General features: G+C 39.2%; 1 protein-coding gene across 7 annotated transcripts in view; it reads left to right on the top strand.

Annotated features, from left to right (window-relative positions):
* Positions 1-26,448, top strand: part of LOC129764405 (bestrophin-4-like) — a 65,418-nt gene that overhangs the window by 33,450 nt on the left and 5,520 nt on the right. For 6 of the 7 annotated variants that reach the window (XM_055763447.1, XM_055763445.1, XM_055763446.1 and 3 more), the window contains 3 exons: positions 1,953-2,063; positions 16,011-16,182; positions 16,750-17,646. In XM_055763447.1, the coding sequence (XP_055619422.1) occupies positions 1,953-2,063; positions 16,011-16,182; positions 16,750-17,646 (1,180 nt within the window). The remainder of the gene's footprint in view (positions 1-1,952; positions 2,064-16,010; positions 16,183-16,749; positions 17,647-26,448) is intronic. The other variant, XM_055763453.1, reaches the window with a different exon arrangement.

Below are 26,448 nucleotides of genomic sequence, written 5' to 3'. Positions count from 1 at the left end.
ATTTTAAAGCTGCTGTTGTTTTGGGTAAGAATGATAATTGATTTGGCTTATTATTTCTTCTGCCCTCCTTCGCTGAGTAGAATTGAAGCGATTGCCCACACACCGACGAACGTTACAAACCACGCTGAAACATTGTTTGATCCTTATCACTACAGCAATTATTTACATTCGTGTTTCTAGAGTATCACAACAATTACTACCGCTGTTATTATACCTACTGTATACCCCTTACCTCCCCAATCGACGGTTACATTCATCACTATTATGAGGAAAATCACATTCGATTTGTCCATAAACACCCATCCATTACTTGACTTGCTTCACATCATAATGTAGCAGTGGGTGCTGTTGATAAGCGGATGCGATGGTCATTATCATAAGGGAAAGATGGTAACTTCAAAAGTGACATCGAGATGACGTTACCCAAAAAAAGACAGAACCAGTCAACGCTGATGTCACATTGCCATCGAGAAAAGGTATGGTGAAGTCTGCACAACCAATTACTAGCAATTGCATGATAATATTTCAGCCTCAAAAAGATATTTGTAAAACTCTCGTACCATTAGGTACGCATAAGGCGCATCCCAAGAACACTCTACCAACTTAAAACCCAAATTCGTAGGCTTCGATAATTCCTCTTTCTTGTTTGTGTTTGTCGAATACATTTTTGATATATTGCGTGATTATCAATAGCTTCAGGGGTTGCCTAAGGCTTCCTACCCTTATTCGGTGAAACTTTCATCATTGTAGCTTTCTAACTTCCGTGTTTGACATTCATCATTCCTTGTTGTTCTCTTACACGTTTCTCTAATATCACCAACAGAAATTATCGAACTGTTTGTTCATCGCACTGATGATTTTTTTTATGATGGGAGCATCAAGATCGCTTTTTTCCGGTCGGGGATATTTTTCATTAAAGTAAATATTCCCGGCTTTATCCTGGATTGTTCTGTTTTGGAAGTTCATTATAATTATAAAATTATAAAAAGTCAATTCCCATAAGCGCCACCTACCAATTTTGCTCCATTTCAAACTATCCTCCATTCTCACAGACATGAATGAATGACCCTCTACTGCTTGCGTCATAGCAATTACAAATTATTTAATCCGTTCGTCGAGAAGCAAAGCTCTTCGCTGCAGACAAATGTGAATTAGGTGAAACAAAGTCTCGTTTTTGTAAGTTTGCGTTAATTGAAATCGAATGAGTTTGCAACCCGTGCCGTTTTCGTGAATTGCAAAGCGTTTTCCTTTCGATTTCTTATGGGTATACGTTTGTATGTGCGCTTTGGGACACGGAACAATGAATCCACATCCAAATTTCTGTTTGCTTCACCGAAAACATCGTCTAATGCCAGCTAGTCATCACCACAACTGTGTCGGCACTGTAGAAACGAAAACCAATCCTCATAATGCGTCCGGTTATAACTGAAGGAGGAAGAAACAGTTGCTGTTGATTGATTGACTTGAAATTCCAAACAATGATTCATTACATACTTGTGACCCGAAGTAAACTGTGAAGCCCACAGACGCGTCTCACTTCTCACTTTTTCCTCCACTTTTGAAGCCTCGGAAGAAATGGTCCGAAAAAAAAAGAATAAATATAATTGTACCATGAAACTAATTAGTTTGAACCTAATAACTACCCGTGTCGGTCGTAAAACTGCAAACAAACAATTTACAACGCGGTGCCACTCGTAATCGCTTGGCCACGCGACGCTTGAACCAGCTCTAATCAATTCGATGGCTCGTTCCGGTAGCTTTGGAAACTTTTAACGATCGCCACGATACGGTGTCATTTTGTCGTCGAGTGAATATTATCCAGCGGGAGGTATCCTTCGATAATTGCACATTTACTCAATGACCATTCGAAGTAGCGATACGAACACATACTTGAATGTTAATCTCCGAACGACGCATTCTAATGAAACACCTTTAATTTATTTCTTTCCCAGATGGCGAGGCAGTATATACAAACTGGTTTGGCTGGATCTCAGCTGTTTTCTACTACTGTATTATACCTTGAATATCACCTACCGATTAGCATTAAACGAGGATCAGAGAAAGTAAGTATATTCAAAGTTATAATTCACAATATTGGTTATTATAGAGGTCATATTAAAATAAAAATTTGTTTTAGCTCGGTAGACACGGGAAGTGAGATTTGTTCATAACCATCACGAATATCGAAATAATTATCTGTATATCCAATCAGTAAATAGCTACTTCCTTGGCATAGTGGTTAGCGATGTTAGTGCTAATGTGCTTCAAGTTCAATTTACGTTCTGGTTGGGAGATTCTCTGGTTAAGAATGTTCTCCTAGTTGGATTTTTCCAAGTGTGACTTGTCGCTCAAAAATGACATATTGACATATAAGACATATTGGTTGGCATCGGAATCTAAATTTCCATTTTTTTATTCCAATACTCATACAATGGCACAAGTTATACAGGGTCTTTCAGATTAAACGCTCACGCAACAAATTTTGATAACTTCTACAAAAGTGAACCGATTTTTATTTTTTAAAAAAGAAAATAAACCTTTTTTTAGGACATTTTCGATGTTACCCCCCCTTTTTCGATAACGCGTTTTAAACGGTGAACAAAATTCTTCATGCACAACTCTAACATTATGGCTTCGATGCTGTTGAAAATCCGAGTTATTTCTTCTTTAAGTTCCTCCATATGTTGTTGCTTATTAACATAGCAACGATCCTTCACGTACCCCCAGAAGAAGTTATCGACTGAACGAGTAGCCGGATTTTATCGTCCCGAAGTGGGGAATGCAGTGTTACCATCGACGGAGCGAAATTTTTTTTTTATAAGGAGCTATTCGATTTTTTTTTGCGTGAGCGTTTACTCTGAAATACCTTGTACTATAATGAGGTCACGAAGTTCTTTTAGAATTTGTGAGTGTGCCCACCTCCGAGCACCACATAAGTACACCTTGCGGCAGGTTCTGGTACCTCGTATGAAAGACGTTGGCGCTGAACGTCAGCAGAATAATGTGGGTGTGTGCGTAAGAAATATGTAAACAAAAATAAATTGTAATGGCTGAATATTTATTGGATTGCTATTGCTGAGTGGATTGGAAAGTTTAGAGTGAAAAATTAAATTGGAACGGATTTGTAGAGAGACGCAGAATTTAAGAGCTACCAAGAAGTAGTAGTCGTAGAAGTGTTGAAGCGTAAGGTAAAAAAAATAGGGTTCGTTTATTTGGAAACATTTAGAGAAAACCAGAAAATTTGTAGCTGTACTGGAATCGAGAGCGCCGTAGCTAACCTGAAATAATAATAAAAATATTTCAGTTTAAAGCTGCTAACAACAAAACACTGCTGTTGAAATTGGTGTTCTAGCTTGGTCCGAACAGTGAGCCATTTAAGAAATTTAGCTGATTTGGATAAAACAGAAAGACAGATGTTCAATCTGAGATCACAAAATCTCCAAATTCGATCACCCAAACATACAAATATTGCCCAATTCGATTTTTTGTACTATGAACGAAACAATTGACCCCTTCGACTAACAATATTCGAAGTTTCTTATCGTATCTAATCATTAATCATTAATTTTTCAACTCAGTACAGGGCCAGATAAAACGCATTTGGGAAAAATGCATACATCGTGAATCACTTGATTTAATTAGTATTCACTAGTCATTATTCCTTAAGGGGGGTCTGGTAGGTCATAAAAATCGAATTTTATATTTTTGCATTTTTGGGAAGCTTATGCCATTAGAAAAGTTGTCATAAAAAGATTTTTTGATATTTGATTTTGTTGGAAAATTACAGTCATTACTGTACGATTTTTTAAATGCGTTTTCCTCGACACCATATTTTTTCAGCTGGTGATATCGATATCTAAATTTCTATTGACCGATTCGGCTGAATTTTTTTTATCAGAATGTAAAAATGAATTGTCTAAAGCTTCACATAGTCATTTTTTGATAACTTTTTCAGATTGTTATGAGCTTCTAAACAGCAATTTTTCATGAAAAATAATTCATTTTTAACAAAAATGCTAGTCATTTTGTCAACTTTTCCAAGAACATTTTCAAAAAAAACCGTATGTAACGCTTTAGGTATTGTCCTAAGGTTTCAAAATATTCATTGGAATTCGTTCTGCGGCACCCTGTTGTTTCAGAACCGATATCACCAGCAAGGTTCCGATTTTCTGACAGAATTTACCCATCCAGTGTATTAATCATTATTCGCGCACTCAAAAAATGACATACGAAAAAAAATCTCGAAAATTCTTTTTTTTCGACGTCCCAGACAGGTTCCCCCTAAATTGTTCAGACGAAACAACAAATCTCGTCATTTTTTTAAATATATAATTAATAGTAAGGCTTTAGGTATAATTTGAGTTATTAACATTAAAATTATGATTTTTTTTTTACATACATTGATCATGATTGTATAGTCTTTGGCAGATTAATCTAACAGTTATGCCTAATCTATCCATATGTTTAAAATCCTTCAGAGATTTTCGATATCCATTTATCTCGTTTGAGATTGAGCTTGGGTAGACTGTACATTTCGTAGTTGTTCTCCGTGATTGATCTGAACCAGCGAAACTGCACAAAGAACACACTGAATGACGCTTGGGAGTAGCAAATCATTCTCATTGTGTCATTGTTTCGGTGATTCAAACACTAAATAGTCAATAACGACACCGGCCACATCCTTACAGTCACCAGGGGAAAGGAAGGAATGTTAGTATGATAATCGCCGCCCGAAGGTCAGAAGGGTCGCCTCTATAGCGTGGTTCCCTAGCGATTATCAAGGAAGGGATATATCCATTTATCTCGTTTGATGTTGAAACTAGCCAATAAAATAAAATGAAGATTTTAAGCAGCTTTGTCAGTAACCGTCATGTCATCCTTATAGTTGAAAAAAGGTTGCATTTAGACGAAAGCCTCTGGCGAACATTACATGTTCAATGTTTGCCAACTTTGGTCTCTCTTCAAGATTAGTTGATGAAGATTGTTCAAACTGAAATGCACATTCGGAAAACATCGAATGACTTCATAAAAAACTCTTGACTTTATGATACTGGCGGAATTTTATACGCAGCCAACAAAATGAAGAAATGTGTAAACTTCTATTACGAACCATTGACTTTGTGGCTAAGTGATAGCGGATTCAGATCACTGAGTAATTTGTCAAAATACACTGACAATATAATTTCCTACCTGAAAAAAAATAACAGAACTTTGGTCGGTGTTCAGTCAGACTGGACTAAGTAACATAATTATGATTTCGAGTAAATGAAACTCGAAGTTTGAAGCTGTGTAATTTTAGTAGCTTTCAATCATTCTCCTCAGCTGTTTTTCTGTTTCTCCCGACTCATGTCCAATCCCAGTTCGTTAGATGCACTACTCTTCCGTTTCAATCTTGCCAGCAGCAATCTCTGCGTTTGTGGCCAAGGTTATCACGACATCGAGCACGTTGTTTGGTCGTGCGAGGTGTAGCTGGTCGCTACTCCGGTCGAATGTAGCCGGTGAGAGTTGTATTGGCTCGGCTTGATTATATGTCCCAAATATATGTTTTCCTTAACACTTTCATCGCCCCGTCACCCAGATCTGGGTGACGGGTGTATTTTCTGGGATGCCCCGTCACTTAGATGTGGGTGACCCTTTCCTCGTTTAATTTGAATAGAATTTTTAAACAGACTCAATTATATACTGACTTGATTATATATGAGTTCGATTACATTCAATTTTGGACTCGATTATATACAGTTTGAATAAAAAAAATATGTTACGAATATGACTTATTTCAATAAAGAAAGTAATATTTCAACGTTAAGGTGAAATTAAATTGGCTATTATAGGTACAGTGGACTAAAAATCGTGAGATTTTGATTGAATTTTCTACAGGAATTGTTTATAACGACATTGCAGCGAAATCAAGAAAGATAGAGGTTCAGTGTCAAAGAACAAATTGTAGAGTAGTTTGAGAGCTTTAATTTAGTTAATAGTAACATTGAATTTTAGGTTAAAATTAATAATAACACCTTCAAAATCACTATATATTGTGTTTTTCACTTCCAAAATTTTATTTAAATCCACTAATTTAAATGTTCGACAACTACAAAACATGAAAATGAAAAAACTTTGAGAAAAAATAATCAAATCCAGTGCTTCAATCCATTTATGATAATTATGATTATTTGCATTGTTCGAAGAAATTTATAACATCTGTACTGCTGTTCTACGCATAGTTGTCCCATGTTTTGACGATTTTCACTTTTCTTCATAAAACGTTGTTTTTATGCATAATCTTAAGAAAAAACAAAAAAAAGTTTGTTCCCAGCTTTAAAAAAAACAATATCAAACTCAATTTTCCTATGTTGATATTTTATTCACAACTGTCCCACCATGCATTTTTTGTAGAACCATATCGAATAAATCGGTTGACGTACCAAAATTTCATGTCACACTTTCAGCACGGCTAATGCACTCATTTCTGGTTTGGAAGAACGAACTAATTCTCAAACAAACAAGAAAAAGTTTAACAGAACACGTGTAAACATTGTTAGCGAATGCCTAATAACAATGAAATTTATATTCTGCGAAGGTGTTGCAGATCGCTCATTTGTTTATAAAACGATGTTTCTATGCATAATCTTTCGGAAAAAACACAAAAATATATTGTATATCAAAAAACAACATCAAGTTCAATTGTCCCATGTTGATATTCTAGTTACATTCCACTGTTATCAGATTTGGAAAATTACGCGTACAGCACGAATAACTAATCGAAATTGTATTGAACGCTCCATGAAAATCCCTTACAGCACTCCAAACTCGTTTTTCTCGAAATCAAAAAAATGACACATGGTCCGATCTGACTTGACACCGACCATTTGATGTTTTCAGTAACGAAATTGATCTTCGTTCGAAATTGGAAATGGATTTTAATGTGATAAAACGCACTCCTATATCGTCTTCTATTTATATAAATAAAAATGGATCACCGAATGTGTTGATAGGAGCAAAATTCGAGATAGGAATTGTTCGATTTAGGACTGTCTTTATTATATCATTTTTTTCTGTATGAAATATTCATTTCATTGAACGGAGAAACATGTTATTTGCAAGTGGATGAAAAATCTTGCACGAGAATTGTGTCTGAAAATAATCTGATATTATAATGTCAAGTTTTGGTAGAAGTACTGAAAATTTATAGTAAAAAATAATTTTAAAAGGTAGATTAGAAGATCAATCAATAAACAGTTCTGCGATTGAACCCATGAACGTGCTCTTAGTAAGAAAACGTGGATGTGATAACGAAAAATAAATTTTGGGTGGGACGAAGTTTGCCGGGTCAGCTAGTGACATATATTTAAATTCCTATCAATATGGGTATCAAACGAACTAGTAGAACACAGTTATTTATGAAAAATGTAAATCCAAGATGGCGGCTGCTACAAAATGGCGGATTAAATATTTTCTCAAAAAGTCATCAATATGAGTATCAAACGAGCAGAACACAGATATTGATGAAAAATATAGATCCAAGATGGCGGCCACTACAAAATGGAAGATTACATATTTTATCAAAACACCATCAATATGGGTATCGAACGAAAGAGATTGACTAGTAGAACACGGTTATTTATGAAAAATGCAAATCCAAAATTCAAAAGAAATTGTTGAACGGTTTTGACGTAGGACTACGTCTAACCGGAAGATATAGGGGGTGAAATGGAAATCTAGGCACTGAACAAGTAGGAAAAAATGCAAGATTTGGAACGCTTATAACTCGAGCATTTCTCAATAGATCGCAAAGGTTTTTGCATCAATTGATAGGAAATATATCTACGCATCTATCATAACGAATAACATTTCATTTTTCTTGAGATAAATAATTGAATAATTGTGAAATATCAAGCATTCTCAAAATTCACTATGTGCCCATTTTTGATTGGTCCATTTTGTACTCCTCAAATCGTACCGACCAAAACGGGCAACCAGAGCAGCAGCGAAATAGAATGAAGCACGATTGGAAAGGAAAAAGAAAAAAATGAACGAAACATTGGTCGCAGTCTCACACATGCGTAATTCTCGAGCCAGCCAGTCAGCTTAAAAATCCCCGCTCCGCTGCCGCAACGATCATTCTCATCCAAACCGTACACCACATCGGTTCGCATCACAACACATCAACAAACCAACCCAAGCAGCCATGTCTGGACATGGTAAAGGAGGAAAAGTGAAGGGAAAGGCAAAATCCCGCTCGAACCGTGTTGATCTGGAGTTCCCCGCAAGGGTAGCTAGGCCGAGCACGTTAGTACCAGTGCACCAGTCCACCTAGCCGCCGTTATATAGTTTCGGCCGCCGAAGTGATCGAGTTGGCTGGTAAAGCTGCTCGCGACGATAAGAAAAACCGCATTCAGAACAGAACACATCAAGACAACAACAGGCAGTTGCAGCGAGTGGCGAGTGGCAAACGCAATCGCAAAACGGCAGCAGGTAGCAGAAGAAAAAAGTTTGTTCTTTTTACAATCTGCTTTGGTGGCAAATCCAGAACAAGGCGGCATCGAGGGCGTTCGAAATGGTTTTTTTTTCAAACCACGAGTACTAAGTTTTCTAAATTGGAACCATTCCATAAAACAAGGCGCTTTTCAGGGCCATTAAACCTTCCAAAAAAGAGTTTAGGAAATAAAGTTCAATGCGTTCTAAAACATTATCCAAAATAATAATAAAACACAAATTGATGTTTTCATAATTTGTTTGCCAGGATCTGATGAGTATGTGATTTTGGCAGTAGTTCTGAGCTTATTGATAGTTGGGGACTTTCAAGATTATTCAATTTTCACCAACTCTTAAATTGTTTCCAGATTGAAAGTACAGTAATTTACAATTAGTTCGACATTTAGCTAATTGGACGGACATGTAATGCGACTTATTTAGTTGGACATTTTTGTAAACATAGAGATCCAAATTATGACCGCACATTGAAAGTCGACACTGTACCACTGTCATCGCAAATGTTCAATTACAGGTTAAAATCGCCTCCAATGCGACACTGAGTGGCGCTTCGGTACGTTGCATTGAATGTTATTTACTGTAAAATATGTCACAAGCTGGATGGGAAGAAATTTTCCAACTGTGAAAGCTGAGGCGAGTGGCAAATGCAATCGCTAAACAGAAAGGTTTAGCCGAACAAGATGGGGATATCGAGTGACAACAAAACAATAAACTCTTTAGATTGAAGTTAATTTTGTGATCCTGAAAAGGACCCTTTTTAGCCTGCATGTGAATCCAACGAGCGAACAAATCGTAATGAATGTATTTTTTTGCCATCGCTCCCTTTTAACGCTCATTCGTTCGTCTCGTTGGACTCGCCCCTCTGGCTGAGTCTGCCGATTTGTCTCTATCCTGTGAGTGTGTACCGCTAGAGTATAAAACACGCGGACCCCAAAAAAATATCTTATTTTCTTTCAAACCGTAAACCCGTGTGGTTGTACGACAACGGCATCGTGGACGTAACAAAGGAGGACAAGTTAAGGGAAAGGCAAAGTCTCACTCGAACCGTGCAGGTCTCCAGTTCTCTGTTGGTCGCATTCACTGATTGCTCCGCAAGGGTAACTAGGCCGAACGGATTGGTGCCGGAGCACCAGTATACCTAACAGCGATTATAGAGTTTCGGCCGTCGGAGTGCTCGAGTTGGCTTGCAAAGCTGCTCACGACAATCAGAAAACCCGCCTCAAGAACAGAGCAGCTTCGGTTCGGCGCTCATCAAGGCAACAATTAGTTTCAGTGAGTGGCAAAGTGCTTCTCCGGCACGTCGCATTAAATGTAATTTACTGAACAATATGTCACAAGCTGGATACGAAGAAATTTTCCAACTGTGAAAGCTGTCCCCTTTGTATAGTCCTACGTCACTCCGGTTATGTCCCCGACATTACCCACCCGTCTTTTATTGTAGAGAAATATACTAATTATACAGATAACGTACTAAAAACTAAAAATAAAATAAGTAAAACACACTTTTTAAGTTCAACAGTTTCATTGAGATTAAACATAATAATAATACAGATGATGTACTAGAAATGTAGCTAGAAAATAATAAGGCAAGTATCAGTTAGTAGTTATCACACCCCTTTCTTCATAATTCTATGGCATTGATGAGACTAAAATAAAATCGTGGGGCATGTAATGAAACAATTAACTGTAGATAATGGAAATCTGACATGGCCCATTTTGGATTTGCATTTCTCAGAAATAACTGTGTTCTAATGGTCAAGCCCTTCCATTTGATACACATATTGATGCAGTTTTGAAAAAAATATAAGGCACCATTTTGCGGTAGCGGCCATTTTGGATTTGCATTTTTCATAAATAACTGTTTTTACTAGTCAATCCTTTTCGTTTGATACCCATATTGATGGAGTTCTGAGAAAATATGTAATCCACCATTTGGTAGCGGCCGCCATTTTGGATTTACATTTTCCATCAATAATTGTATTCTACTAGTCAAGCTCTTTCATTTGATACCCATATTAATAAAGTTTGGGGAAAAAATATATATGGCGCCATTTTGTGCTGGCGACCATTTTGGATTTGAATTTTTCATAAATAACTGTGTTCTACTAGTCAAGCCCTTTCGTTTGATACCCATATTGATGGGGTTTAAAGAAAATATGAAATCCTCCATCTTATAACGGCCGCCATTTTGGATTTTCAAGATCATGAAATACGCAGTATTATAATGGCTGCAGAGATTAGAGTGTGTTCCAAATTTCAGATCAATCGTTCAACAGGAAGGGGGTTAAATTTCCCATTAACGACCAAGCTGTAAAAATTATTTTTTTGACGAAAGCCATTGGTGTAATTTTGATTATTGACGCTGAAGGAACTCCAATGTTCAAGAATTATTTTTTTTCCATCTTCCATTTTCCGGGAAATGACTGTTCGAAAAATCGAACAATGGCCGAAACCCGCACTTTTTTTTTTGCAAGTACAAACATTCTGCGAACAAAAAGTCACTTCAATTAGCAAATATACGGTATTCATAAACGCATCAATTTTGAATTACGGGAAGAACAAGAACAGGAGAATGGAGGTCTCTAAGTATAAACCCAAATTAATCCACCTAAGGTGAGATGTGGCATTTCTTATTTCATGTAATTTTAACTTATTACTGGCAGGCTTTCTCTTTCAAACGAAAGCATATGCTGTTATTTTTATTGTGAACTGTGGAGAAATGTCAATGCTTAAAAATTAGTCTCCCCAATTATCCATTTTCCGAAAAAATCGAACATTTTCCAAAACCTGTAAAGTACCAGAGTACTGCAAAAAAACAATGGCATAGAGGGTTGGGAGGTTATTATTCGGTCCGGCGAAAGAATATTCACACAAACAATCTCATTAGAATCCTTGTTAAACTTACTGACCATTTCCTCCACCTGAGCTTCTCCACAAAAGAAATTCTACGGGCCGCCATCACCTAAGGTTATTATGGACAAAAAATCATACAGATTTTCAATAATATTTGGTAAATTAATCGATGTTTGCAAACATTCACAATTGAAAATGCAAGTATAAATGAAAAACTTCCGTCTTCTAAAGTAAACAAATCAAAATGCGCAGCGGAGGTTAGATGTGTTGGTGTTGAATCAGCAGAAAAAAAAATGCTCGTTATGGCCAACGTTCGATTTTTCGAACACTCAATTTCCCCGGCTGTTATTTTCTTGTAGGTGGCTCAATCGAATGATTTTCGCTCTATATCACAATGTATGTCCTTTTATCAAGGCAATACTGTAGAAAAGTTCAAATATTTTTGTATTTTATTGGGTTGTTTATTTGTGCTTTCAGAATGTGCTTTTTATTCCGGACATGGGTTTGTGAAATTCACATTGATTTTTGATTTTTGACATTTTTTGTTAACGGTCAGGTACAATGTTTGACACTAAACTAAATGGACACAATAGTAACTATCAGTCACATTAATTCAACATGCAACAAATGTCATAGTTTTGGCATGATATTGAATGTAATGAAAAAGTGTCCGGATTCAGAAGAAGAGAGAAGACAAACGACCAGAACGGGAAAAAAGGTTTGGTGACTAAAAGCAGATAAACGACCACAAAGAGTTAAAAACGAGGCATCGAAGCGTCGAAAATGGGAAACTGTGAGCGAAATACAATTCTTTTCAGGCATCCGAATTTTGTCTACTAATCATATACAAATGTGTTTTCTGCAAAAGTGATTGTGAATCTCCATTGTAGAGACCCAAAAATATATTATATTATTTACATTGCTCCTTTCTCGCATTGATGATTGTTAGATTGAGATAATTTGTAGGTTTCAACATTGCAGCAACCTTTAAGGTCGAATAATTGAAATTGAATCTCTTTCACATATGCTTGATCAGCTCCACGTGGCATAAATCTAACAATCCAAAAAAAAAAATAGTACCCATCTGTACTTCAAGATAAAAATCTGTACCGAAAAGGGGTGTTCCCGTGGCCAAGTGGTTGGCGTCCCACATTATCATGCCGAGTGTTCGGGTTCAATTTCTGAGGTCACGCGTATTCTAAAACTTGCTATTCCAGCATACATTCAAGGCGTGTTTTTCGGTATAGAAATATCAATATAATACTACTTATAAAAATTACACAAGTAATACCTACGTTAAGAAGGCAAAAGTTCCACTGGCTACGTTTGTGCCATCCAAGAAGAAAAATACCGAAAAAATCGAAAAAAAATGTACCTTTCCAGATGAATTGCTGCGTACAAACAGAGACAGCCGAATCAATCTCATATCAACTAAGCGAGAAGGTTGTACTGTTGGGATACCCGCTTCTACGCACGCTATTTCCACGCTCAACGTTGAAGCTTCTATCCGCACCGCTGACCATTTTGCCTCCAAACAACAAAGTATTTTCTATGCGAATTAATGAAATTGAACAAAATATCTGTGGGCCTCTCCAGGAATATGTGAATTATGTGAAATTGTGCTTGAGCTTGAGCTTGGGTAGACTAATTCTATGTGAAAAGTCATTCAAGCTGACGAATGAACTAAATTTAACAGAAAACTCTGTATGGCTGCAAAGAGATTTTTCTGTTTTTATTCATATTTTTACATGCGACAGCTCTACTGAAGTACAGTGTGACTCAAAAGTGCGACATCAATAGTCAATAGTTATATTGGGTTGGGGAAAAAGAAATGTCGTATATTGTCAATATATGGCAACACTTAAACATATATTGTGTTGTACTCATCGCATCGGGTACTATACGGCTATTTAAAGACGACAATCTGTGCTACAAGTGTCGTTTTGACAGTGTTGTGATTGTCCTTTTCAGTCTCAAGTTATAGTGCGTCGAAGATGGATTTCACCAAGCAAGAAATTCGCCATATTTTTTCTGGGAGGTAAAACTGCAACGAAGACGGCCGAAAAAATTCGTGTAGTTTATGGACCCGATACTGTAAAGATTCGCACAGCACAGTGTTGGTTTGATCGATTTCGTTCTGGTGTAGTGGCTATCGAAGATACACCCCGTACTGGTAGGCCAATCGTCGTGGAAACCTATAAAATCGTTGAAATCATCCAAGTAGACCGGCATGTGAGCACTCGCTCGATTGGCCAGGAACTGGGTATAGACCATAAAACCGTTTGGAACCATTTGCAGAAGATTTGATTCCAAAAAAAGCTGGATGTATCGGTGCCACACGAGTTGACGCAAAAATCTTTTAGACCGAATCAACGCCTGCGATGCACTGCTGAAACGGAACGAACTCGACCCATTTTTGAAGAAGATGGTGACTGGTGATGAAAAGTGGATCACGTACGACAACCTAAAGCGAAAAAAGTCATGGTCGAAGCGCGGTTAGCCGGCCCAAACCATCGCCATGCCCGGATTGACGGCCAGGAAGGTTTTGCTGTGTGTTTGGAGGGATTGGAAGGGAATCATCCACTATGAGCTGCTCAACTATGGCCAGACCCTCAACTCGGTTCTCTACTGTGAGCAGCTTGACCGTTTGAAGCCGGCGATTGACCAGAAGCGACCAGAAATGATCGATAGGAATGGTGTTGTTTTCCACCAGGACAACGCTCGGCCTCACACATCTTTGATGACCCGCCAGAAGCTACGGGAGCTCGGATGCGACGTCCTATTGCACCCACCGTATAGTCCGGACCTGGCTCCAAGTGATTATCATCTCTTCCGGTCCAACGCTCTTGGTGATACTAAGTTGGCCTCAAAAGAGGCTTGCGAAAACTGGCTGTCTGAGTTTTTTGCAAATAAGGAGGGGGGTTTTATAAGGGGTGGATAATGAAGTTGCCTTCTAAATGGCAACAAGTTTGCGAACAAAACGGCGCATATTTGACTTAAATGGGATAATTTTAATACAGGCTTGAAAAAATAAAAGAAATAAATATAGGTTTGGGCAAAATCTGAATATTTTTTTTCCAGGTAGTTCGTTTTTTTCATTTATTTATTTAGTATGACTCTACATCCCATTGAGATTAGATCTGATTCACTACTCTTCTCCAATAAACCCGGTCCATGGCTGCAGTTCTCCAACTCCCGGCTGCACCGATTCTTGCCAAGTCCTGCTCCACCTGGTCCAACCACCTCGCTCGCTGGGCTCCTCTCCTTCTTGTTCCTACCGGATTAGATGTGGACACCATCTTTGCAGGGCTGCTGTCCGGCAATCTTGCAACATGCCCTGCCCATCGCACTCGTCCAGCCTTGGCGACTTTCTGGATGCTGGGTTCGCCGAAGAGTTGCGCCAGTTCGTGGTTCATTCTCCTTCTCCATACTCCGTTTTCCTGTACACCACCGTATATTGTTCTGAGCACTCGGTGCTCGAAAACTTCGAGCGCTTGTGAGTCCTCTTCAAGCATCGTCCATGCTTCGTGCCCATAGAGAACAACCGGCCGAATTAGGGATTTGTACATGGTACACTTCGTACGGGGTCGGAGCTTGTTGGACCTCAAGGATTTGCGGAGCCAATAGTAGGCGCGACTTCCATTGACAATGCGTCTTCGAATTTCACGGCTGTTGTTGTTGTCAGTTGTTATCAACGAGCCAAGGTAGACAAATTCCTCCACCACCTCGAGCTCGTCGCCGTCGATCACAACACTATTACCAAGAAAAACTCTGTTGCGATCAGTCCCTCCAGCTAGCATGTATCTAGTCTTAGACGCATTGATCCCAAGCCCAATCAGCCCTGCTTCGTGTTTCAGTCGGGTATACAAGTCGGCTACCGTCGCATGTGTTCTTCCGATTATGTCCACGTCGTCGGCGAAGCAGATAAACTGACTAGACTTGTTGAAAATCGTGCCCCGCATGTTGAAGCCCGCTCTCCGCATAACACCTTCCAGCGCCACGTTGAAGAGCAGACAGGAGAGACCATCGCCTTGTCGAAGTCCCCTGTGAGTCCAAATGATTCCGACAGCTCACCTGAGATCCGCACACTGCACCGCACACCGTTCACGTTGCCTGAATCAGTCTTGTCAGCTCTCGGGGAAAGCCGTGTTCGTCCATGATCCTCCATAGCTGTCGTCGGTCGATTGTATCATATGCGGCCTTGAAGTCGACGAAGATGTGGTGTGTAGGGACCAGATACTCGCGGCACTTTTGGAGGATCTGCCGCAGTGTAAAAATCTGGTCCGTCGCCGAGCAACCGGGCATGAATCCGGCCTGATAACTTTCCACAAATCTACTTTACTGGTTTTTTTCATGAAATTGCTGATATGTGAGCTTGAATCTGTACACTGATTCTATTACTACATTTAAGTATTTTTCCAAAGAAAGCACCTTTAGTCACTTCCGGCTTCAACATACATAATGATTTGATGGCTGCACACAACGCGGAATGTTCGATGGTTCTTCGTTATTTCTTCTAGAAACTTGACTATTCCTCGCTTTATTTATTTATTATTATTCTTTGAAACATTTTTGAACATCAAAACAGTAATTTTGTTAATGTTAACATTCCACAGTGAAATAGCATCATTGTACCGACAATTAACTTTACTCATTTGTTATTCCAGGATCTTCGAAGACATAGTCCGATATTGTGCCACTTATAGCACCCTGATCCCCCTTTCATTCGTACTCGGTTTCTACGTCACCATTGTGATGACAAGGTGGTGGAACCAGTACACCAGCATACCGTGGCCGGATCCAATAGCGGTTTTCGTCAGTGCCAACATCCACGGACAGGTATGGTAGTGTACGATTGGGTGACTTGAAAAAAGTGCAAAAGCATTCCCTACCAATCAAACTAATTTGTTTGTTTGGCAATCCGGTTGGACCTAGCCAAAGCAACAGACAAACAAAACTAGTATCAAAACATATGTACCCACAAAATAGCAATCCCATAATGATTTCTCCTACTGCCCACACACAACACTCCCGGAAAGCCGCTATTATTATACGCTTTCTTCGCAAATATGCACAAATCGCGACAACTGAAAAGGGAGCATGGCATTCAACAGTCTGGCTGGCGCCATCCTGGTGCTGGCAGTTTTTCATCAATAATAAAAGCAGGTCTTGGTGGTGTGCATTGATAGTAACCGATGTAGGAGTGGTTATTATATATAGTTTAATGGTTGCGAGCAGATTGATCGATTAAAATGAAAAATCAATATTCTGAAAGTGAAAGTTCTATTTAGCTTCATGATTGGAAAAGGATTGCTATTTTGCTGTTTCATAATGCTAGAAGCATTACCGAAGCACAACTTCCTAACCAGTGTCTAATTAGGTTTTTTCAAAATTGTTTTTCGCCAGGATGAGCGAGGTCGCGTTATGCGCCGGACGATCATGCGATACGTGTGCCTGTGTCTTACGATGGTGTTAACAAACATTTCGCCGCGCGTGAAAAAACGATTTCCCACGATTGAACACTTGGTCGAGGCGGGCCTGCTCAACGACAACGAACACAAGATCATGCACGATCTCAATCAGAAGTTCCCCCGCCATTCGAAGCATTGGTTGCCGATTGTGTGGGCGGCAAGTATTGTGACCCGGGCCCGGAAAGAGGGACGCTGTCGGGATGACTTTGCAGTCAAAACCATCATCGACGAGTTAAACAAATTCCGGGGCCAGTGTGGTCTTCTGATTTCGTATGATACCATCAGTGTTCCGCTGGTGTACACCCAGGTGGTGACGCTGGCCGTCTACTCGTACTTCCTGACGTCAGTGATGGGCCAACAGTGGATTGAGACGAAGACCAATGGCCATGGTGTGGTGAATAAGTTCGACCAATATTTTCCGGTGTTCGCAACGTTACAATTCTTCTTCTACATGGGATGGCTCAAAGTGGCCGAATCATTGATCAACCCTTTCGGCGACGATGACGATGACTTCGAGGTGAACTGGATGGTGGATAGAAACGTGCAGGTGTCCTACCTGATCGTGGATGAAATGCACCACGAACATCCAACGCTGGTGAAGGATCAGTATTGGGACGAAATATTCCCGATTGAGTTGCCGCACACGGTGGCATCGGCGGAGCACAAGGAAGTCGAGCCGCAGCCATCGACGGCAAACATCGAGGTCAACCGGAAGGGAGCGGAAGTGATTCCGGTCGTACCGTCGTCCGTAGTCGTCGACGAAATGGTCGGTAAAAAGAGTCAAAACTTTGACTATTCATTCCCTGAACAACAGGGAATGCTCGACGACGAGGTTAGCGAACGAGTGCCGGTGAAGCGCCGAGATTTAATTTATCTTTTTTTCGTACTTACACAATATACGGTTATCGGGTTGATACTGACGCGGAGAGTATTCTAGTGTTGTATCAAATTTTGACGTGGGACTACGTCTAACCGGAGTATATGGGGGGTAAAATGAAAACCTAAACATAGAACATGAAGGAAAAAATGAAAGATTCCGAATGCTTATAACTCGAACATTTCTTACTGGATCGGAAAGATGTTTGCATCAATTGATACGGAATATTCCTACGCTTCTATCGCAATTAATAAAATGTTATTTTTCATTAAATAAACAATTGAATAACTGTAAAATGTTAACCGTTATCTAAACGCCCTAACTACCTCGTTTTAATTGGTAGTTTGATTCACGGTTTCCCCAACACAGCCATCAAAACCAAGCAACCTTGGGGAAATCGGCATCGCAAACACATGAAAGTATGGGGGCTTTTGTTCGCACCGATCTGTGTTCCCTAACACAGACTTCAAAACCAAGCAGCTTTAGAGAAATCGGCATTGCAAATACATTAAAGTCGGGGATATTTTTATTCCGACTGAAATGTGTTTCCCTAACACAAACTTCAAATCCATGGAGCGTGGGTAAATTGGCATTGCAAATACATGCAAGTCGGGGGCATTTTTGTTTCGACTGAAATGTATTTCCCCAGCACAGACTCCAGAACTAAGGTGTCTGAGGAAATTGGCATTACAAACTCATGCAGATTGGGGTTTTTTTTCTTCCGACTGAAATGTGTTTCCCTAACACAGACTTTAAATCCAAGGAGCGTGGGGAAATTGGCATTGCATATTCATGCAGGTCAGGGGTATTTTTGTTCCGACTGGAATGTGTTTACCTAATAAAGACTTCTAAACCGAGGTGTCTTGAGAAATCGGCATTGCAAATACATGCAAATCGGGGACATTTTTATTCTGACTGAAATGTGTTTGTTTAACACAGACAGTAACGAAGAACATAATCTATTGCATGAATCGACCTTACATGGCATTATACTATCTTTTTACTCACAAAGCAAATATATTGGATTCAATTGAATTCGGAAATTGTTGCATTCAATCAAAATTTTAATCTAACAAACAAATGATTGCTAAGCTGAGGTAGTCCCACGTCAACCTTGCGGTTATATCATAGATATAACCTACCCATTTTTAACTCTAAATTCACTTCTATTCAATTTATTTTCTTAAATCACAATACGCAACTTTTTCTTCTAAAATTTTTTTATTGTAAATAAACCTCTGTACTTCGTCTATCCTAACATCCTAACATATTTAATATGATAATTTCTATAGGTTAAATAATTGTTCAGATACTTATTTTGACATTAATTGATATTTTTCCAAAATAATAGTATAATTACCACAGAATATTCTCCGATCAGCTCCCCGCCAGAAGAAAAACCGAGTAAACCCGAACCCCTTATTCACGGTGGAAGGATTAATATTTGTGATGACCGTTTCACACTTTTTTATTTCATAGCAATGAACAGCTTTGAAAAAGTTCATCGTCCGTAGGAAGGTGCTGCTTGCGTTATATCCGTTCTTGTTCCTTTGTACTTCTGTTTTAGTCTTTGAAAGGAATGCCACGCTAGAGTACAACAGAAAAAAACTCAATCGGAAACATCAAAATCAAAATGCGCTCTGTTTTTTTAACGAATACTTTCTCGTAAGATTACACACCCTAGCACTCGCTTACTAATCTGGTGAATTATCAAAATCGTACAAAGTTAAACAAGTCAACCACAGATAGCATTTGATATTGCAGAATGTACCTAAAATCTGAACACATGGCAAACAGGGAAACTTATCTAACACGTGTCAATGTGTTCAGATTGTAGAGACACTTTGTATTTCTGAGTACACACAACCAACACAAACTCACGTACATTTTTCCACCTCGTCAATCCTAATTAAACACTTTACACTTTGCACTTGGCGGTAGTTATCTGAGGCTGGCTGCACCATCCGATTTGGGGGAAGGGCAGAAATATAATGTAATTCCTACAGACAACTGCCGCCCAGATGCAATCTGCACATATCAATGCACAAATCGTACGATTAAATATTTTCAACTAGTTTCCAATTTATGACACTTTGTTTTATCATAACAGCATGACACTCTAAAAACATTAAAAACACACTTGGTGACACAAGAATGCTTTCGAAGCGAAACAGAACTTGATCGATAACAGATAACAGACCGATTGGATGTGATGCGGTGGAAGGCTTTAACCGTCCGTTGTAACGTGGCTCGCAGATAACATGTGGCGTTTGCATAGTTTTCATTTCACAGTTGACATAACCAAATGAGTGACACCCTTACTCAGAGCAGAAAGTATTCATATTTTGTAACCGTTTCACATCATCATGGGGGTATCTTCGTGGGATTTTAAGAATAATTGATTTCAATCTAGTATACTACAAATATTCATTTGGAATATCTACAGCACATCAATTTATTTGTCGACATTATCTATATGTTGCATATATATCAACGTGTTGTCCATCATTAATAGGACTTTTCCTCGTTATTCATGTAGCACATGTGACCCAGGAGTCTGATACAATACACGGCTTCTTCGTTGATATGAAGTGCTGCTCATTGATCGTCGATCGGCACAGGTAGAATGAAACAAAATTTTGCGAACGAGGCAAGTGGAAACGGATATTGAAGCGTTTCAAAAGTTTTCTTGATGACTCTTACAACATATGACCGAATATTGAGCGAGTGTGGAAAGATTACTTTGTTGTTAAAATTTGGTCAATCAAGAATACTTATTTTATTTGAAAATTTAAATAATGTTTCTCTTTTGAGTTCAATTTGAAATACCTTGATGTGCCCTAATTTCGTTCAACTGAAGACTATATATAACGTTTGAATACTATAAAATGTACCGAATGTGGACGTACAGTGCGTGAATTTCTTATAAGCGCACGAATATATTTCAACTGTTTGGGAACTGATAATTTCAATATTTGGTTGGTTTTCCATTTTTTAGAATCGTTTCATAAATTCGGTTTGGCATTGAATCAATCAGATTATCCAGCATTATTTGTGGAATTTTATTCCACTCATCTCTAACACAAGACTGCAGCTCACGAACTGTTCCAAATTGTCGTCGGCCACTGTAATCTTGCCATGTCAACGGTTTTCAATAGCGTTCAAGTCCGGGCTACGAGCTGTTCAATTCATAACCTGAATGTTTCTTTCGGAAAAACATGACCAAGACTTCTTACTGACGTGTATGGCCGCATTACTTTACTGGAAGATGAAGCTGTCGTCCATTATGTCTTCGGTAAACGGCATCAGTACACTGTCCAGCAGCTCCGAATAGGTTTCCGAATTCATTTTTGTCGAAATTGTTGCTATAGACGTCTTTCCTCTTCTTGAAAAAGCGGCCTGTACCATGAGACTGCCTCCTACAAAGTTCTTTTTCGCCTGAGGAATAATACGCGCAGCAGTCAGGATTGACCTTTTTTTCATCAGAAAAAATCAGCTCATCCCACTCCGCTTTCTAGTTCACGTGTTGTTTCGCAAATTCCAATCTCGCCTGTACGTGCCTTGGGGTAAGGTTAGGTTTCTACGACTTTTCAGTGTAAACAAAATCCTCGTAAAATTTGAGATACACGTCATTCCGATATGGGCGGGTCAAGTTCCTGCTTTATTCTCGAGGCATTAAGCTTTTAAGTCTCTCATAACTATATAATGCGGTTCCGGTCCCGGTTTGAAATCTTGGAGTTGCCTTTGTTTTTCTTTCGTATTCCATATTTGGGACCTTTCTTGACAAAATTTCTTACCACTGTTTCTTCTCTGTTGATCCTATTCGCTATCGTCCAGTCACTAAATTTTATGAGTTTAGAAATGATAATTGGCTTGCTATACCGTTGATTGAGTAAATATAGCTCCAGTATTTTCACGAAAACGGAACTGTGATAACTCAGTTTATTTATTTCAGCTTTAAAGTTTTTATTGGAACTCAAACCGTATCCATAAAACTAATTATTGAAACGGTATGTAACCGGAAAACTTTCGATTTGGAAGAGATCGTTTGAAAGAAGTAGGGTCATAAACCTCGATCGGACACTTCACTGCGATCGAATGTCATTGAGACAGAAGCCCTACCTCTTTTGATAATATTTTCGGCCCAATAGTTAGAATTTTATGGAAATAATATCTCTCAAAAAAAACCAAATGCACTGTCCTACTGAAATGTCTCCACATAAAGGGTGTGTCACATCAAATTGCATCACGGAAAAAACGCTGTAGAAATTTTATTTTTAGGAATTATATCTTCAGCTTTCACTTATAATCAGATAAGAGTGTATAGATCTCGTTGGCCATGCTTCACTGTCAATTTTTCGTAAATTTGGAAAAATGTCGTCGAACGAAAAAGAGCGTCGTGAATTAATTCTGTGCATTCATTTCGAGAATCCGGAGTTGTCACATCGGGACATCGGTAAGATGCTGGGAATCATCCAATCCACGGTCAGCAGAGTACTAAAACGATACTTCGAGAACCTAACCATCGACCGGAAGGTGAAGAACGGCAAAAATGGATGCTGCGTCAGTGAAAAATATCACAAGCGCGTAGTTAAGCAGTTTAGACGTGATCCGAGAAGTTCGGTCCGGGATGTCGCCAATAAGCTGAATTTGTCAAGTTCATTCGTCCAGCGGACCAAGCAGCGGGAGGGCCTGCGTACATACAAGGTTCAGAAGGCTCCTAACCGCGACGAAAGGCAAAACATGGTGGGGAAGACGCGAGCCCGGAAGCTGTACACCGAAATGCTGACGAAGCCGCATTGCCTGGTAATGGACGACGAAACCTACGTCAAAGCAGACTTTCATCAGCTGCCGGGCCTGTTGTTCTTCTCCGCAGAGGACAATTCAGCGTTATGGAGGAGATTCGCAAGCAGAAACTATCCAAGTTTGCCAAAAAGTACATGGTGTGGCAAGCGATCTGCTCTTGCGGAAAGCGGAGCGCCCCCTTCGTGATGACCGGCACGGTAAACGGGCAGGTTTACCTTAAGGAGTGCCTACAGAAGCGCTTACTACCACTATTGAAGCAGCACGAGGGCCCGACCATCTTCTGGCCGGATCTCGCTTCGTGCCACTATTCAAAGGACATGTTGGAGTGGTACGAAGCCAACGTGGTCACCTTCGTGCCAAAGGAAATGAACCCGCCCAACGCGCCGGAGCTTCGCCCAATAGAGAAATATTGGGCGATTATGTAGCAGGCCCTCCGGAAGAACTCAAAAGTTGTCAAATCGGAGGTGGACTTCAAGAGAAAATGGATTTCTGTTCAAAAAAAACTACAACCTGACGATGTACAGAACCTTATGGACGGGGTAAAGAGGAAGGTGCGAGCATACGGGCTTGGGCTCGAAGTATGAATAAAAAGAAAATGCCAAAAGTTGTTTAATAGTTTTTATTTTACTGTCTAAAATTTTCAAAAGGATCGGTCTACTGGGCAAATTTCTACAGCGTTTTTTCCGTGATGCAATTTGATGTGACACACCCTTTATTTCATGATGTCTTCACAAAATCAAATGTCTTCAAACCTGGCATCCCTGTGTATGATGCTCATGAATTTGCGACTTGCTTGAAGGGGGTTGCCACATTCACGAAAACCTTTAAGCGCTTTTTGTTCCTTATTCCAATCGGAAAAAATATCATTGTTCTTAATTCCCTTTATTAGCGATCCTTCTCATCATCAAATTGGTTCAACAATGAGTCTCTTAAAATAGTAGATTTAGCAATGTTTTATGTTGTGAGCCAGTTAGATGTATTTTCATCAATAATCAAATGAATTACAGTAGTAGTAGTTCATTTTTGACGTAGAACTACGTCTTTCATTTCTATACCGGGGTGTAAAATCAAAGTTTCGAAACCGAAAGCGTTACGCCGGAGACCGAGATTTTGAGCGTTAATAGCTCCCGAACAACTGAACGAAATGGTATGATAAGTTTGAAGTTCTAATTGAACAGCGATTGAAGCATGTTGTCGCTGTTGTGGTGAAGCTCTTCGTTTATCATGAAAGCGCGGATGAACGGTGTCACCAAGAGCCTGTTTGTGCACCTTAGGCCAGAAGGGAATCCATCAGGAGGAGAGTGATGCCACAAACAAAATTATTCTTTCCGTTTGGATGCCATTCAGCATCGAGAAAGTTCCGGAAAGATCTAATCATTTCTGGAAAATAATCTGCCAGTTCCTCTGGGAATTCAAAAATACATTCATGTGAAAGAGTTTATTTTAATGTTTTCTATCCATGTAACACTGTGACCAAATATTTTTCAATCAAGTGCTATTAACAGGTGGTTATCGAGTTAGTATTAACCACTGGTGGGCTTCCAGTATCGAGGAAAATGTGGAAATATCTAATCGTTGCTGGAAAATAATTTGCCAGTTCCCCTTGGAATTGAAAATTACATTCAAACGAAACAGTTTATTTGAATGTTTTCTATCCATAAAATATCCATATAATACATTTGGTTTTGTGATTTGTCAATCAAGTGCAGTTAGCAGGAAAGCTTCTGAAGATTATTCTTCAGAACAAGGTTTTTCGTATCCTATATTGGATGTATAAAACCTTGTGCCTCCAACGTAACGCTCTCGTTTTCGAAGTCCCCCAAATATTCATTTATTCATTCATTCAGAATGGATTTTGATTCATCTTCAAATAAATGATCTCTAAATCAACGATAGTCCTACGTCACCCTTGCGGTTATACCCTAGATATAACCCACTTGCTGTTTTTCTACTTCTGTTCCATTTGCTGTTGTGACTCCTTTAGCCTTTTTCCACACATGACGAAGATTTTGCTAAGATTTGGGATTTCGGACGGACATCAGGAACACGAAAAATTATAACGCACAACTATTTTACGTGTTCAATCAAAATGAACAAAGTAACAATAAAAGGAAAAAGAAAGACCTACAAACCTACAGTTTACAGCAGGGCTGAGCATGAATACCCGTGATTGAAATTGTTTCTCATCCGATTTGCGTCTACTACAGCCCCTTGTCACTCTCCAATGGAACGACCCAACTTTCGAAAGGGCTCAACTGATGCGATGATAGGAATGATTCGAGTCATTTCACAAAGGATTCGTTATTGCATTCATCATTAACTCCCGCTGTTTCATTTATTTCCAACAACACAGTTTTAGTTGTTTATGCTTCACTGGATTGCCCAGACCTGGGTAATTGATAGCATCGGGATCTAACGGATACAATCCTCATCGCCGGAAACCGTTGATAAATGTCGATTGTAGGTTCGTCTTTCAATCCATAGTTTGTTTTAAAAGAGTTGCAATATCTTTCCTCGGAAGTATTTCACCGCTATTGTCGATCATGTTTTTGTTTTCGAATGGTCGTAAAATGCTGACGTCCAGTGCCTGAGAGAAACCTGTGAAAATATGGCCCGGTTCATCCAATCCGATTCCGTTCTTGCAACGGCCCATCTTCCGGGCAATCTCTACCAGATCTCTTTTAGCATCCTGGTATAGTATCAAAAGTGGCGCTAAATGCTCACAAAACATTGTAAGGTTCTCGATCGGAGTTACCTACCTTTATGTGAACGCATTTTTGGCATTAAAAAAAACTAAAATTCCAGTGTTTCATGATTATAGAACAAGATGGAAAAACTCTCACTCCTTTACAAAATTTACGTCAATTTCACAAAAATTTCAATAAGTTTCTAATTCGTAGTTCATCTTTAGTTCCCAATCAGTTCAAACAGTCCATTCGGGGTTGCTTCGACCAAGTTGCGCCATGTTGTAGTGTGAATCTCTACGCAGAGGATACTGCTCGTTTCAGTTCTTCAAATCACTCATACCGCTTGATTTTTTGACGGTGAGCTATCTAAACCAAGTTATGATGTAGAAAAATCGATGATGTCACTTACATCCCTTTCATTTTGAGCCCCTCTCGTTTACACTTTTTAAATTGAGATCAATGTTGTGAGCCACTTTACTAAGGAAAACAACAAATATGGCGGGTGACATAGCGACGAACGATACTGGCTGAAATTTATATAATTAAGCCTGCTGCTCAGACACTGGTCGCCTCGACTGACGCTTCCGCATAAAAATGTCTATTTTGGCCAGGTACTTCTTCGCCGTTTGACTGGTTGCTTCTACCTCCCGGCACAAGGTACGGAACGGTGAAACTACCTTACCCTCAGTCTCTTCAGCTTCTGCTGCACTTTTCACCTTCCCCAGAAGAGAGAGACGATGTCCTCACTTAGGTCCTCACGATGTCAAACTTCTTCGCTCCTGGGTGGTGTTGGCACTACGATCAAACCATCTAGCGTGGTTGCTTTCCTATTGTCGACATGGCTATTGTAAATTAACATATAATGGCGTCGAGGAAAGCTTATAGGAACCTTTTATTTTATTACTTTTTTATATATCTTTTAACAATACAACAAGAACTAAACATGTTTGACAAAATTTTGATCGTAGCACCCTTAAAATGTGTGTTTAATTTGTTACTATTGTATCACCATAGCTGTTGAGTTGTTCGTCGTAAAAATTCTTCCACTTAGTGAGCATTGATTTTTTTCTTTATGAACCGACTTCTATCGAGATCCCTGCACATGTATGCCTGCCTTTTTTTTTGGAAAAGGTGTAGCGCTCTGACTCGTTCACACCTGATATGCAAGTGCACCACGAGTGAGACTCGATGTTATAGGTGGAAGGATGAACTCGTGAAATTGTCAGTCAATAAGCAATCAGGGAGATTCGAGTGATGCATATCT

The sequence above is a fragment of the Toxorhynchites rutilus genome, chromosome 2 (assembly GCF_029784135.1).
Source record: "Toxorhynchites rutilus septentrionalis strain SRP chromosome 2, ASM2978413v1, whole genome shotgun sequence".
Taxonomy (NCBI): domain Eukaryota; kingdom Metazoa; phylum Arthropoda; class Insecta; order Diptera; family Culicidae; genus Toxorhynchites; species Toxorhynchites rutilus.
Note: the sequence above shows the minus strand (reverse complement) of the source record. Positions and strands in the feature narration are given on the sequence as shown.